Source organism: Marmota flaviventris, chromosome 2 (genome assembly GCF_047511675.1).
Source record: "Marmota flaviventris isolate mMarFla1 chromosome 2, mMarFla1.hap1, whole genome shotgun sequence".
Lineage (NCBI taxonomy): Eukaryota > Metazoa > Chordata > Mammalia > Rodentia > Sciuridae > Marmota > Marmota flaviventris.
This window is the reverse complement of record NC_092499.1, coordinates 25,905,321-25,921,223: the sequence shown is the minus strand read 5'-3', so window position 1 is coordinate 25,921,223 and position 15,903 is coordinate 25,905,321. Positions and strand designations below refer to the sequence as shown.

At 39.3% G+C, this 15,903-nt stretch overlaps 2 protein-coding genes across 2 annotated transcripts in view; one reads left to right on the top strand and one right to left on the bottom strand.

Moving 5' to 3' along the window:
• The first annotated feature begins 36 nt into the window (after nt 1-36).
• Nucleotides 37-15,225, top strand: Slirp (SRA stem-loop interacting RNA binding protein). The gene is made up of 4 exons (XM_027931582.2): nt 37-162; nt 3,553-3,611; nt 14,477-14,584; nt 15,124-15,225. The coding sequence occupies exons 1-4, from the start codon at nt 66-68 to the stop codon at nt 15,193-15,195; spliced, it is 336 nt and encodes a 111-aa protein (XP_027787383.1). The 5' UTR covers nt 37-65; the 3' UTR covers nt 15,196-15,225.
• Nucleotides 14,477-15,903, bottom strand: part of Snw1 (SNW domain containing 1) — a 37,570-nt gene continuing 36,143 nt past the window's right edge. Inside the window, exon 14 of the mRNA XM_027931581.2 lies at nt 14,477-15,895. Within this exon, the coding sequence (XP_027787382.1) occupies nt 15,697-15,895 (199 nt within the window). The 3' untranslated portion in view covers nt 14,477-15,696. The remainder of the gene's footprint in view (nt 15,896-15,903) is intronic.

The window sequence follows — 15,903 nt, the reverse complement described above, 5'->3', positions numbered from 1 at the left end:
GCTTGGGCTCCGACAGGTTCTTCCGGGGTCACGACACCAGCTCACGGAGGTTCTTCAGTCTCAAGATGGCAGCCTCGGCGGCGAGAGGTGCAGTGGCCCTGCGTTCGAGTGTTGGTCGTACGGTTGCTTTTGTCAGAAAAATTCCTTGGACCGCGGCGTCGAGTGAGTGATGGAGATGTGGGTGAGGCTGAATTTTAAGTTCCAAGCGATCCCCCAAACCTCTACATTGTGCAGAGCACTGAAGTCAGCGTGGTGGTAGCATTAGAAGGCCAAGTTTGCTTCCAGGCAAACCAATGCACAGAAGTGTTCTTCGCAATCGAAAGGTTAGGGAATGCCCCCTGAACTTTTAGGGCACGAATTTATGATCTCCTGTAATTTGGAGTGATTTGGTGGAAACGTTTATTACTTGGTCACTTTTTGAAATTTATGAGTTAGAAGGGACTGTTTTGACTGGCAAGATTGTAGGCATGGCTACGAGAAAACAGGCAGTTACATTTAATTCAGAAATGAAAACCCGAGCGAGGAAAGGGAAGGGATCAGATCTACTTAGATTTTCAGAAAACAAAATCAGTGGAATTTCGTGATGTCTTGCGAGCAGGGTGGTGGTGTTATGTAATGAGGGAAAGAGCAGAACGATCTCGAGATTTCTAGCGTTGACAGTTATGTAGTTGGATTTTAGGAGGAGGAGGCTGAGAGGAGATGGAGAGTAAAGTCGGAAAGTTGAGATTTTAGAAGCTTGTGGGGTCGCTTTCAGGGTACTGGACAGAGGTTGTACATTGTGATTGAGAAGCGGACTCTGAAGCCAGACTTGCAACTCAGCCATTTAGTAGTTAAGAAAACCTGAATAACTGAAGATGATTATGGGAAAGAGGCTCACAGCTCTTTAATTTAGTTTAATCATCTAAAAAATGGCATCAATAATACCTGGTAGCATTGTGAAGAGGATTAAATGAGCTTATATATACATTCCTTAGATTTGTTAAAGTACTCAACAAATGATATTTTCATGATTACTAAATGTGAAGCTCATGAGAGAGGCCTATTCTGGAGATAAAGGGTTGGAGAAATTCTGAACTCTCTTGTCAGTTGCAGTATTAAGGTTTTTATATTTACTAAAACTTAAACATTCACTATCAACTTTGATAGATGTTCTCATGTATAGACCAGTCTCCTTAAATAAAAGGATGGAACAGGGTTATTTTTCTTAGGTGTCCTCCCCATCCCCCACTGGGGATTGAACCCAGGGGTACTACCACTCAGCAACCCCTCAACCCCTTTTTATTTTGAGACAGGGTCTCCCTTAGTTGCCAGGCTGGCCTGGAACTTAATAACTTCCTGCCTCAGTCTCCTGAGTATCTGGGATTACAGATATGCACCATTGCACCTGGCTATTTTCTTAATTTTGGTGGCTCAAAGGAGAGTTTGGTTTGTGCCCCATCTTTCAGTATGTGCATGGTAAAGACCAAACCCAATAAAGTTTCTTTTATGCTTTCTGAAAAAGGCTGAAGGTTTTCACCAGCATCTAGTAGTTGCAAGTTTTTATACCATAATGGCTGGTCTAAAACTTTTTGTGGGGTAGGTATTGAGGATTGAATACAGGGGCACTTAACCACTGAAACACATCCCTAGCTTTTTTTCATATTTTATTTAGAGACTGGGCCTCACTGATTGCTTAGGGCCTATTAAATTGCTGAGGCTAGCTTTGAACTCTTGATCCTCCTGCCTCAGCTTCCTGAGCTGCTGGGATTACTGCTAGGATTACTGTCGTGCACTAATGCACTTCGCCTGGCTAGAACTTTTAAAGCTCCATAATCACAACTTTGAAATACTTTTTCTCAGTTCACTCGCTCACTCAGCCAGTATTTAACATTTATCTGTTATGTTAAAGGCATTGTTTTTGATACTTGTAGCTGTTTTCCCTGAATAATTATAAGTGATTAGGTAAAAAGGTTTCCATCCAGAGTTTTTTTTTAAAGTGCTGTGAAGAAATTCCTGAAATAAACAACTCGAAGGAGGGAGGGATTATTTTTACCTCTTTTTAGGTTTCAGTCCGAGGTTGCTTACCCTGTTTTTTGGGCCTGTGGCAGCATAGTATATCATGCATGTGGGAGGTGTGTTGGCAGAGGACAGCTGTTCACCTCATGGCCAATGGGATGCAGAGAGAGGATCCCTTTAAGGGCACACCCCCAGTGATCTAACTTTTGTACTTGAGGCTCCACCTTCTGAAAGTTCCTCCATCTCCCAGTATCCCACAGACTGGGAACCAGGCCTTCAACATGAGGGCTTTGGGGACATTTACGGCCCAAACCGTAATATTTTGGAAGTGTTTTCTAGAACTTATAATAGATGGTATAAAACATACATGTTTAACATGGTTTTGCTTTGTTAGCATCATGTTCTGTGATCTGATCTTTCCTGCTGGGTTGACCAACTATTAGGGACCTACAGGAATTTAGCTTTTGTGAATTGTTGAAGGATTATTTATTTACTTATTCAGCCAATATTGAAGTCCTACTATGTATCTTACACTGTAAACATAGTGGTTTCTACTCTTGTATACGAGTAGTGGTGGGGCTGAGAAGACTTACAAACATAAATATAGGGAGTTGAACCAATCAAATTTAGATGAATTAAAAGATATAAGCAGATAATATAAAATTCAAACCAGCAAAATACAACTACTGTAGTTCAGAAGAAAAAGTGGTCATGTAGTTTTCCATCTTTAAGATAGTACATTTTAGGGCTGGGAATGTGGCTTACTGGTAGAGTGCTTGCCTAGTGTGCATGAGGCCTTGGGTTCAATCCCTAGCACTGCAACAAATTAATACAATTACATGCTATAAATTTTTGAGGTCTCACAGGGCTAGTACTTTTCCTGTGTGGCAGTAGGAGCCCCATAAAATAATACTCAGTAGATGTATTTGACTTGAGTCTGGAAGGATTGTTATAACTTAGGAAGGAGATAGGATTAGAGACATATCAAGGGAAGAGAACAACATGTGCAAAAATGGGAATCCACAGGATAAGATATAGAGAATTCCGTTTGCTGTTCTAGGGAGAGAACTGTGGGCCAACAGTGGGAAATAAGGCAGGAAGGGTGGATGAGGTCAGCAAAACATATTTTCAAGCACCAATTATTTAGCCTAGTATAAACTTTAAGTTTTGAAAGACCAGTAAATTAGGATTTTGTTGGAGACCTCTAATATAGCTGGCAACACTCTGGATTATAATTGATTTTCGTCTTCTGTGTGATCTACTCACAGGGATTATAATTCACATACCTAGTATGTATCTGGTATGATGAAAATACTTAGTATTGTTGCATATGGAGACTATAGCTAGCCCAGCATGTCCCCAACCCACCATCAAATCTGGTACATTATGGCAATTTGGTCAGTCCTGTAGCTGCTTGTTGAAATCTTAAGGCTAAGAATATATAAAGAAGTTCTACAAGATGCTTGGGGACTCTTGGACCCCCCTTGGTTTCCAATTATAATCTAGGATAGAGAATACAAAATGTGTTAACTATTTTTAATATATTTTCTCGTACAGGTGAGCTAAGAGAACACTTTTCTCAGTTTGGTCATATACGGAAGTGCACTGTACCTTTTGTGAGTATTATCTTAACTGTTGGGGTCTGGAGGGTGTAGCTCAGAAGTAGATGCTTGCCTAGCATATGTGCAGTCCTAGTATTGTCCTAATTCTTGCTTTTTAAAAATGAAAGCATATATTTTTTTTTTTTTAAAGATAGAGTGAGAGAGGGAGGGAGAGAGAGAGAGAGAGAGAATTTTTAATATTTATTTTTTATTTCTCGGCAGACACAACATCTTTGTATGTGGTGCTGAGGATCGAACCCGGGCCGCACGCATGCTAGGCGAGCGCGCTACCGCTTGAGCCACATCCCCAGCCCCATGAAAGCATATATTAATAATGAATCCAGGTGCAGTGGCACACACACACCTGTCATCTTAATGACTTGGGAGAGTGAGACAGGGGGACTGCAATTTAGCAAGGCCTTGTCAAAATAAAAGGGCTGGGGTTATAGTTCAGTGGTAGAAATCCCTAGTACCAAAAAAAAAAAAAAAAAAGGAAGCTGTTTAGTCTTTACTGATAAAGTTATGGGTATTATTGATTAAAACAACAAAACTTTAGGTATTTGTAGTAGTTTTTTATTGTTGCATAACAAACTACCACAAACTTAATGTCTGTAAAAAACAGGTGATCTGACAACTGGGCAGAGGAGCTGATCCTCCCTCTGCTCAGGATTGTGCATGGCAATCCTATCCACTGGGGCTTCAGTCTGCTCCATTAGAGTCTCAGGGGAAGACTGACTTTCAAGCTCCCTGAAGTTTTTGGCAGAATTCATCTTTCAACTATAGGATGAAGGTCCCTGTTTTCTTGGGTTTTAGCTGGGAGCTGCTCTCACTTCCTAAGGACTGCCTGTAATTTCTGGTCACCTACTTTGTAGTCTGTTTTACAGCATGGCAGCTTTCTTCTTCAAAGCCAGCAAGGGAGTTTCTCCAGTCTGTTAATATAGAAGTCTTACATATAACCTTATCACCAGAGTGACAGTGCCTTCACTGTCAGAACAAGGCATGGCAGCCTATCATCCTTACTTTATTCTTTTGTTGAGAAAATAGTTACAGATCCTGCCTACACTCCAAGAAGGGGGGTTATACGGGAAAAGGGTGCATGGAGATATGGGTTCCATCTTCAGAAATCTGCTCCCTAAACCATTATAATGACTTCAGGAAGTAAAGGATAATATTTTAGAATTTGTAGTGTCTATTTTAAATTTTATTGAATGCCATTTAGTTTTAGTATTTCTAACCTATGAAACAGTACTTTTGTTAATTACATTTCATTTGCTTTCTCATGAGGATCTAAAAATCATTGTATAAATTTTTTCTGCTTTATCCTAGTCTGTAATTTTCTACAATTACTGGGTTTTTGTGGTGGGGTGTGTGTGTGTGTGTGTGTGTGTGTGTGTGTGTGATTGGAGTTTACACACAGTAACATTTCATGACACTGAAACAGCCATGGTAAAATATCATTCTAAATAAATTTAAATTCTTAACTCTTGGTTTAATGTTATTTAGCTTCCAAAAACCTGACAGATTTTCTCATATCTAGTGTTGGTTAAAGTGTAGGGAAACTGGCACTCAATTTCATTGAGAAATTTAACTGTTACCTTCAGTTCTGAAGTCTAGTTTGGCAAAATACCAAAATTAAGAATTTGGGGGCTTAGGTTGTAGCTCAGTGGTAGAACGCTTGCCTAGCATGTGTGAGGCACTGGGTTGGATCCTCAGCACCACATACAAATAAATAAAGGTATTACAAAAAAAAAAAAAAAAAAAAGAGGGTTTGTATTTGCTTTAACAATTCTATTTGTAGGAGTTTATCCTACAAAAATATATGTTCAAAAACGTTCAAAGCAGCATTAATAATAATCAACTAAAAAATTTAAATGTTTATCAGTGAGACTGACTAGATAAAGTCATTGATATAATGGAATTTTATAGTTGAAACATGGATTACAGACGTGAATGTATAGCTTTCTATAAGTTTAAAAACTAAATTTTTTAAAGTGCATTTATGCCGCAGTCTGGCTGGGCACAAAATCACGAGCCACTCAAGCAGGAACAAAGTTTATTTTTTTGAAACTGCCGCCAATGTCCGGTACCGCCCGGGAAGATTTCAGACGTGAATGTATAGCTTTCTATAAGTTTAAAAACTAAATTTTTTAAAGTGCATTTATGCCGCAGTCTGGCTGGGCACAAAATCACGAGCCACTCAAGCAGGAACAAAGTTTATTTTTTTGAAACTGCCGCCAATGTCCGGTACCGCCCGGGAAGATTTTTTCCGCCCACGCGGCCTCCTCCCGGACCGCAGAGAGAGCTCCTCCCCCGGAACTCCCTCCTACTGTACTTCCCCAACCAATGGGAACTCTCCAGGAGTCCCGTAGCCGGCCTAGGTGAACAGCAGGAGTCCAATATCCATATGAATGCAAATCTTAACATAATCATATCATCTCAATGGCTAGCTGGCGTCACCTTTAGACCAAAAATGCCATGCATCATATACTTGGCTCTTAGCATCTCCCCCCTTCTGTTTAAGTAACAAGCAATCTGGCTAGGGACCGTGCCTGTTAGGTTTGTCCAATTCAACATATGGTTCTTACCCGTCATCGGAAAACTGACTTTTAGGCGTCAGCCTCCTGTCTTAGGTTGATACCACTGCAATTGGATCATACCCGTCACTGACTACCGGTCCAGCATATAGCCATACTTGTGGATAGGCCTATGTACCAGTGGGGGGGTGAGGTTCTTTGCCTCACCTCTGTTGGCCCCCAAATTTGGCCCTTGGTGCTGGTGGGGGGGTGAGGTTCTTTACCTCACCTCTGTTGGCCCCCAAAATTAGACCATCACTAGTAGAAGGGAGGAGGATACAGAAATGTCATGACACCAAGTCAATTAACGGCTCCTAGGAAAAATTACATCACTGGACACATCAGCAAAGATACGCTAGCACTACCATAATTCGCTGCATCAACAAATAGATCACAAAGCATACAAGTGATACATAGTCCAGGCAAATTCTATAAGCAGTTCAAAGCAGAGGAATCTATCAATATGTCCATATCCTCCCAAAATAAAGCATACAAGTGATACATAGTCCAGGCAAGTTTTGTAAGCAGTTCAAAGCAGAGGAATCTATCAATATGTCCATATCCTTCCAAAATAAATCGACTCATTGATTGAGCATTACTTGTTGAGTTATAAATCATTCATGTATCAGTTTACACGGTTTGTTGTGATAACTCTCGAAGAAGTTGTAGTTTGGTTTTATCTTTGTCTTCACCGGCACTGGGATGAAAATAGGAATTTTGACAATGATGCTAAAAAAAATATGTAACATTTCAACAGGTACTAAGAGAACAATATTTAGAACAATTTACATTATCCTGAACAGAATTATTAAATATAATGAAAAGGAAAGGTGAAAGTAAACAAACAGATCTGTTAACCTTCTATTTGTTCATATATTAAAACAATCCTCAACAGCTGTTTACCCAAATTAAATTAAACTATTAAAATCACGTGAATAATAATAAAAAAAAAATTTTTGGATCCATGTGCATGAGCGCCCCTCATATGTGATACATGGACATACGCACATACAGACATACAACACAAAACAGAAGTGTGCACACGTAACATATAACACATAAGACAATAGTAAAGGCCTTGTAGCTTTACCTAGGTGAAATCTCCATTGCAATGTTCAAAAACTCCACAGTCAAAAAATAAAACTGATCAGAAAAAACATTAACCTAGGTCTGTATGAGCTCAAAAATAAAATAGAACTTTATGATGTGGGAAAAAGCAATAATAAAATAGATATTGAAAAAAGCATCCTGGTTAATCACTGTCGCAGATGTAAGAATAGCCAAGCTGGAGCTCTGGATATCAGCTGTTATGGATTTGAGTCGAATCATTTTCCTTTTGTTCTGTAGAAATTGTTTTAGTTAATCTCTCTGGAATCCAAATCGGCTGCTGTTCTCCCTGTGGAAAAACACAAACAGAGCCCCGACTCCAGACTATCACTGGGTCAGGACCTTTCCATTGTCCTGTTAGAATATCCTTCCAAAGTACCTTAGGCTTATGTACATTTTTTGGATACAAATGTCTTTCCGCAGCACTAAGCCCTGATGAATCCAAATTTAAAAAGTTTAGAGTAAAAAGGGTTATTTTAAGTTTATCTTTGGGGGATATATACCCCTTTCCAATTCCCTCCTTTTGTTTTAATAAGTACATTTTAATAGTTTGATGAGCTCTTTCAACTATGCCTTGTCCTTGTGGATTGTATGGAATTTCTGTTATGTGAGTAATGCCAAATGATGAGCAAAATTGTTTAAAAGAGGTGGACGTATAACCAGGACCATTATCGGTTTTTAACTGTTTTGGAACGCCCACAGTGGCAAAATTTTGTAAGCAATGAGCTATAACATCTTTAGTTTTTTCTCCGGCATGAAGGGAGCCCATCAGAAATCCGGAAGAAGTATCAACTGTAACATGTAAATATTTTAATTTTCCAAATTGTGGCAAGTGTGTGACGTCCATCTGCCAAATATGGTTAGGTATCAGTCCTCTAGGATTGACTCCAAGATTAATTTGTGGTAAAAATGTCACACAATTTTGACATTGTTTTATTATATGTTGGGCTTGTTCTTTAGTTATTTTAAAACGCTTTTGTAAAGTATTAGCATTGACATGGAACCTTTTATGAAAATTTATAGCTTCTTCTATTGTGGAGAAAATATGTATGTCATGTGTAGATTTATCTGCTAACTCATTGCCCAAACTAAGGGCTCCAGGCAATCCTGTATGTGCCCTGATATGTCCTATAAAGAATGGATCTTTTCTGTCCCAGATTAGACTTTGTATAGTGGAAAACAAAGAGAAAACAGTAGAAGAAGGGGAAATCCTACCAGCATCTTCAAGGGATACTATAGTATTAACTACGTACTGACTATCAGAAAATAAATTAAATACAGAATCTTTAAACATCATAAAAGCTTGTAATACTGCATTAAGCTCTACCTTTTGAGCTGATTGTTTGGGTACTAAAAATGTAAAAGTTTGATCAGGGGTAACTACTGCTGCTGTACCATTATTTGACCCATCAGTGAATATATTTGGAGCATACATGATAGGGGTTTTTTTTGTCATCTTTGGAAAAATTACAGGATGTTTAGACCAAAAAGACAACAAAGGATTAGACGGTAAGTGATTATCAAATGAAACATTAGATTTACACATGATTATTGCCCAAGTATTTAACTCATTAGCTAACTCATCAATTTGATCTATAGTATATGGAGTAATAATTTTATTGGGAGAAATCCCAAACACTCCCTTGGCTGCTTTTATTCCTTTGAGTATTAATTGTCCTACAGCCTCAGGATACCTAGTAAGAATAGTGTTAGGAGAATAAGATAAATGTATCCACAATAATGGACCTTCTTGCCAGAATACTCCTGTAGGAATATTTTTTGTTGGCAGTACAATAAATAATAAAGGCAAACTTATATCAATTCTATCCAAATGCATATTTTCCATATATGTTTCAATGATTTTTAATGCCTTTCTTGCTTCAGGCGTCAACATGCGGGGTGAATTTGGATCTGATGGACCTTTTAGAATATCAAATAAAGGTCCCAACTTTCCTGTTGGTATGCCTAGATAAGGCCTTATCCAATTTATGTCTCCTAATAACTTTTGAAAGTCGTTAAGTGATTTGAGTTGATCTATTCGTATTTGAATTTTGGGTGGACGGACCATGGTTGAGGATAATAAAACCCCTAAATAATTAATTGGAAGATTTAATTGTACTTTATCTATTGCTATCTCTAGATTATAATTTTTTAATAAATTTGTAAGTGTGGCATAACATTCTAGCAATGTGTTTTTATCTTTATGTGCCAATAACACATCATCCATATAGTGAAATATTTGTAGTTCAGGATTTTGATTTCTAAGTGGCTGGATTGCTTTGTTAACATAAATTTGACACATAGTTGGACTATTAGCCATCCCTTGAGGGAGTACTTTCCATTCATATCTCTGATCAGGACCTTCATGATTTAGTGCAGGGATAGTAAATGCAAAATGTGGACTATCCTCGGGATGAATTGGAATTGAAAAAAAACAATCTTTAATATCTATAGCTAAAACATACCAGGTTTTTGGTAAAGCAGACAATTGGGGAATCCCTGATTGAGCAGGTCCCATAATAACCATCTCATTATTAATGGCTCTTAAATCTTGTAATAATCTCCATTTACCAGATTTCTTTTTAATGACAAAAATGGGAGTATTATGGGGAGATACGGAAGGTTGTATATGTCCCTCCGCTAATTGTTGTTTGACCAGGTCATGGGCTATTTGTATCTTTTCTTTAGTCAGGGGCCACTGAGGAACCCACACTGGTCTTTTTGATTTCCAAGTAATTTTGATTGTCTCAGTGGTCCTTTCTGAAAACCCAATCCATGTCTATTTGTTTTTTGATCTATTTGAATTGGTGCTGTCATACCTTGTTCTTGTTCTCTTAATCTTTCTTCTTTCCTAAAGCCTTGTCTAGCTCTAGTAGTGGGCGCATTAGGATTGATGTTATTTGTTAATGTCAAACCTAATTGATCTAGGACATCTCGTCCCCATAAATTTATAGGAAGATGATCCAATACATAGGGCTGTATAGTTCCTTCACATCCTTCAGGATCCTTCCAATCTAATACCATTGCACTTCTATGGGGATTAGTTGTCACTCTTAGGCCTTGAAGCGTTTGAGTGGCTTGTTGTAATGGCCAATGTTTCGGCCATTCTTGATGAGATATGATGCTAAGGTCTGCACCTGTATCAAGTAGCCCATTAAAGTCATGTCCTTGAATATTTAGTTTTAGCATTGGGCGAGAATCTAGATTTAAAGACAGCATAGCCCAATCTACACCTGTGGAGCCTAATCCCCTGGAACCTCTTTCTACAGTATGACTGGAAAATTTATCATGTAGGCTGGGTATTATTAATAACTGTGCTATTCTATCTCCTGGTGAAATTACTGATATACCTCTTGGAGAACTAGCTATAATTTTTATTTCACCTTCATAATCGGGATCAATTACCCCAGGACTTATCATAAGTCCTTTTAGTGTTGAAGAACTGCGTCCCAATAATAAGCCTACTGTTCCTTGGGGAAGAGGTCCTTTTACTCCTGTGGGAATGATTTGAACTCCCATCTCTGGAGTTAGTACTGCTCTGGCAGAGGCACAGATGTCCAACCTTGCACTCCCTCTAGTTTGTCTGATGAGGGATTTAATGGATAATGCGTCCTGGGCACTACCTTGATGGTGTTGCTGGGTTCCTCCATTGCCCCGTATATTTGTGGTTTTGGGCCCCGGAGCATTGGGCCCTCCAGTCCGTTTTTTGGCAATGGAGCCTGATGTCTTTCTCCACGATATCGTGGGTAAACATTTGGTCCTTGTCTGTTTTTTGATAACGGAATACCTTCTATGGTGGTTTGAGAACGGCATTCATTAGCCCAATGTTTCCCTCTACGGCATCGTGGGCAAATACCCGGTATTCTATTCCTTTGATACCTAGCCTTGTTAAACCCTCCTCCTATGGGGCAACTCCTTTTAAAATGTCCTGTTTGATCACAATTATAGCATGTTTTTGGCCTGGCATCTAAAGCCTGTTGTACTGCTGCTAAGACTTGCCCTTGTTCATTAATGTCTCTACATAATTTAATATATGTGTTTAAATCTTCATGTTTCCATGGTCTGATGACCTCTCTGCAGCAACGATTTGCTTGGTCATAAGCCAGTTGTTTTATAAATGGCATTGCCTGTTCTGTATCTCCAAATACTCTAGATGCTGTCTGAATAAGCCTATCTACAAATTCAGCGTAAGGTTCATTAGCTCCTTGTATTACCTTAGATAATTGTCCTTGTAAATCTCTATGCCCCTGTAAAGTTTTCCATGCCCTAACTGCGTCTGCAGCAATTTGTGCGTATACGCCAGGATCATATTCAATTTGTTGCCGTTGACCCTCATAAGGTCCTTTTCCTAATAACATCTCTAGATTTCTTTGAGGGTAACCGGCTGTTGCATTTCGCCTAGCTGTCTCCATGCAAAATTCCTCATTGGCAACCTTCCATAACAAATATTGTCCTCCATTTAGCACAGATCGACACATGTTAGCCCAATCTGCTGGCGTCATGTCTAAGTTGGTAATGGATTCGACCATGCTCACAGTGAAGGGTGCTTGCGGCCCGTAGGTTGTTACAGCCTCCTTTAATTGCTTCACTGTTTTGAAATCTAAAGCATGGTGAATTCGTTGCCCTCCTGCCTGCTCAAGTACAGGGCATGCTAATCTTTGGGGTCCTGCCTCAGGATTCTGTCCATCAACTACGGGAGTTGAGGGCCGCTCAGCTGTAGATGGAGCTGTTGGTTGAATTACGCCCTCTGGTGATAGAACGGGGTTAGTAGCAGCCTCCTGTTGTAATTCCCCGCCTGATGGTTGTTTTTCCTCTAAGCTTTCTTTCTTCAAATCTTTCTCTGTCTGACTAGCTTGAGAGACCTTCTCTTTCGCTTGACCTAACATGTTTTCTACCATAGTCTGGACCTCTAACAATTTACTTAACAGTCTTTCGGTTTGTTTTTTACTAGTTTCTAATCTACTATAAAGGTAATGCAACCCAATAAGATAGCATAAAACAAAACCGAAACAGAATGAAACAAAAACCGAACAAAGAATAGTTGTATCAATTTTCTCTTTCTCAGGGCCGAATAACTTCAAACCTTGAGCCAACCAATTTTCCCAGTTTGCCTGAGAAAATTCTAGGGATAGGCAGCTTGAAACAAAAACAAGATAAATCAAAACGAGAACACATTGTTTTTTGAAATGGTCACCCATTTTGTTGCCTTCCCTCAGGGGCGAGCAATTTTACTCAGCTCCAAACTTCAGGCGTTCCCCGTACGGGCCACCAGTTGCCGCAGTCTGGCTGGGCACAAAATCACGAGCCACTCAAGCAGGAACAAAGTTTATTTTTTGAAACTGCCACCAATGTCCGGTACCGCCCGGGAAGATTTTTTCCGCCCACGCGGCCTCCTCCCGGACCGCAGAGAGAGCTCCTCCCCCGGAACTCCCTCCTACTGTACTTCCCCAACCAATGGGAACTCTCCAGGAGTCCCGTAGCCGGCCTAGGTGAACAGCAGGAGTCCAATATCCATATGAATGCAAATCTTAACATAATCATATCATCTGAGTCCAATATCCATATGAATGCAAATCTTAACATAATCATATCATCTCAATGGCTAGCTGGCGTCACCTTTAGACCAAAAATGCCATGCATCATATACTTGGCTCTTAGCACATTTACAAACATTTCTTCTAATAAAAATGAATAGATTTTTCTTGGTTGCCACTAAAAATGAATTTAGGACCCAGGATGAACAGATCTTATAAAAAGGCTTTGATTCTTGGTAAAACACTAAACAAAATATAACAGGAAAATATTAATTCAAGTTAAATTTATTGTATGCAAGTTGGAAATCCTGGTTTCTTTTTTAGGAATATATTATCTAAAATTTAAAACACTCAGTTTTTTGTTTTTTTTTTTTAAATGCCTTTACTTGTGGAAATGGGTCAATCCAATGGAGGCATCTATCACAGGTAGGAAAGTAAATGATGAGATGACTGGGAAATCACCAGAAACTTTTCCTGCATTCTTGGTTAACACTCTGAAGAACAGGAGCAATATCTAAGTCTTTTGACTTTTTTGGTAAAACACTGCCGGCTCAGGGAGTCACTCCAGTTAAACTGGGCTAATTGGGCTGCACGAAATAACCACATAAGAGACACAAATACCTTTTTCTTTGGGGTCACTGTGGTGACTCCTGACCTTAAGGGTCCGCAGGAAGAGAGAGAGAGAGCTCGTGAGGAGAAGTTATTCAAATAAGGCAAGGGGTCAGGTTTCAGGGGGCTGAGTCTATCTTCATGATGTCCACTGTCAGCAGGTTGACTGACACCTGGGTAGGCCACACCCAAGGGCACAGTAAGAGAAGGGGCACACACAAGGCACTTCCATGGAAGATTCTATCCTAAACAGGGCAAGGGGTTATATTACAAAGGAACAGGTGAGCATAGTTTCACCCAGGGGGCTGTAGCAAGACACACCCATGCAGGAGACACCGAACCTTGAACCCAAGAAGGGTGGGGAAAGCTCTGCCACATTTCTGTGACTGAGTGCCTTAGTACCCAGCCGGGAGTGTGACCCAGTCACGTGCAAGGTTGGTCTTCCACAAAACACAACATAACTTTTAGCAAGATTGAGAACCAAATGATCATCTTCCCCAGCCTGTCCTTTAATGGATGGCTAAAGGGACACAGCAGTGTGCCTCCAAGCACAAGACTCTATTTTCCACATCATTCATACTTTGAGAAGTACTGTGCAAGGGAAAGTAGCAAATTGCTTAAATTAACCAGAAGTCTAGCTATGTAAAGATAATATTTCTTTCCTGTCTTGTTAGGAACATGTGATACAAGTGTAGTAGTGGTGATGAGGTTGTAGTTTCAGAAATGTCAGATGCAGCTAGGTTTTGGGGCTTATTTCTAGTTCCTAGGAATGAGGGGGTTAGTCTGAGTACTGTAGTAATCAGTTTCCCTTGGCTGTTACTGTGGTCTGCATCTAGAATAATGCATAAACCTCATTATCCTTATCTTCTCCAGTGACAGTTAAAAAAGCAGAATGTTGACACTGGTATATATCCTGGAGGAAGGTAAATATATACTAAAGCAAGTTATTTGACATTTGTCTGTAATCTGGTTTTGACAAATGAAGAAGTTGTTTGATTTGAAGTTCCTGGAAATTTTTTCAAGTTCATGATTAATCTTTGTTATTAAAAATTTTCAGGACAAAGAGACTGGCTTTCATAAAGGTATGGGTTGGATTCACTTTTCATCAGAAGAAGAACTTCAGAATGCAATGCAACAGGAAAATCATATTATTGATGGAGTAAAGGTAAATGCTTCTTTATTATGAGCTTTCCATGTATTACTTAATAAGCCAGAAATGTGGAATGATAGGAATTTGGGGAAATTTAGGTCTGAAAACCTTCTCTAATACTTGCTAAGAGTGGTAGTGGTAGAGTGTTCACTTCTAAAAAATGTGGAGAAACAGGAGGACCCCTTAATTTTTAGTGCTAGGGATTGAATCCAGAGCCTAATACATGCTAAGCATGTGCTCTACCACTGAGGTATACTCTCAGTGAGAAGATCTTTAATGGGTACCAAGGTATAAATAATACCAGCAGTGGAAACAGGAGTGCACATTCAAATTGGGCAAAACTAGGGTTGAAATCCTGACTTCTCTACTTATTATAAGATATCGTGTCAAATTTATTTACCATTTTAAAGTTCAGGTAGTCTCCCAACAACAAGGTACAAATAACTGCTTGAGTCACTGGTGCTCAGTCCTTAGTAAGGCATTCTTATAAAATGGAACTTGCTAAAGTTTTAATTTTTTTGCACACATTGCTAATTTGATTTTTTTTTTTCTAGGTCTACATTCAAGCTCAAAGACGAAAAATGTTGCAAGGTGACCAAACATCTGATGAAGAGAAAGATTTCTGATTATTTCCAATTAAATAAATTTAACTGAGACTTTTGTCTAAATGTTTTTATTTCTAACAAATAGTTGTACTAAGCAAGACCTTATTTTCCCCACTCCAAAGTAAAATAGCACAATAGGGGCAAAATTCATTTGGTGGCACAGTCCTAATATGTGAACATCCTCCTCATCATGGTTGGGGTAACCTTATTCATAAGTAGTTCTTCTTATGTAAAATATTACCCCCCACTACTAGTGTCACACAAAATGGTCTTAATTCTGTGTGGGCTGTACGTTCTGCAGGTGCTAAAAGGAGGGAGAAGCACAAACACAACCCACTGTTTTAAAAAAGCTAAATAATTCAAAGTAGAATTTTTAGTCCCCTCATCGCCCGTAGTAAAAAGTAGCACTGGGATCTGATACCCAGGTTTGGTTTTTATCCCGACCATTTACAAAGTGTTCCCCCATGACTTGCATCATTAGGGTTATGTGTAATAGTTCATTCACTTTGAAGAGAGGTATGTCTACTCCTTCCTCCTCTTCTTGCCTTCATGTTCATGTTCCTTGGGTCGGCTGCTATCTGAGGGTCTTTTAGAGCCACCATGCTGTTTGGCTTCTTCCAAAAACTTGTCCAAACCAAAAGGATCTTCTTCAAACTGAACTGGTCCTTCTCGGCCTCTCTGTCTACGGTCTGAACCAGAAAACTCCTTGTCGGGAACAAATCTAGGGAA

What these genes read in the sequence shown, in the direction of transcription:
- Slirp (XM_027931582.2), top strand. Translation starts at nt 66, where the DNA reads ATGGCAGCCTCGGCGGCGAGAGGTGCAGTGGCCCTGCGTTCGAGTGTT. An exon ending in GGAAGTGCACTGTACCTTTT is followed by an intron (nt 3,612 to 14,476) that starts GTGAGTATTATC and finishes AAAAATTTTCAG; the next exon opens with GACAAAGAGACTGGCTTTCA. An exon ending in ATATTATTGATGGAGTAAAG is followed by an intron (nt 14,585 to 15,123) that starts GTAAATGCTTCT and finishes TTTTTTTTCTAG; the next exon opens with GTCTACATTCAAGCTCAAAG.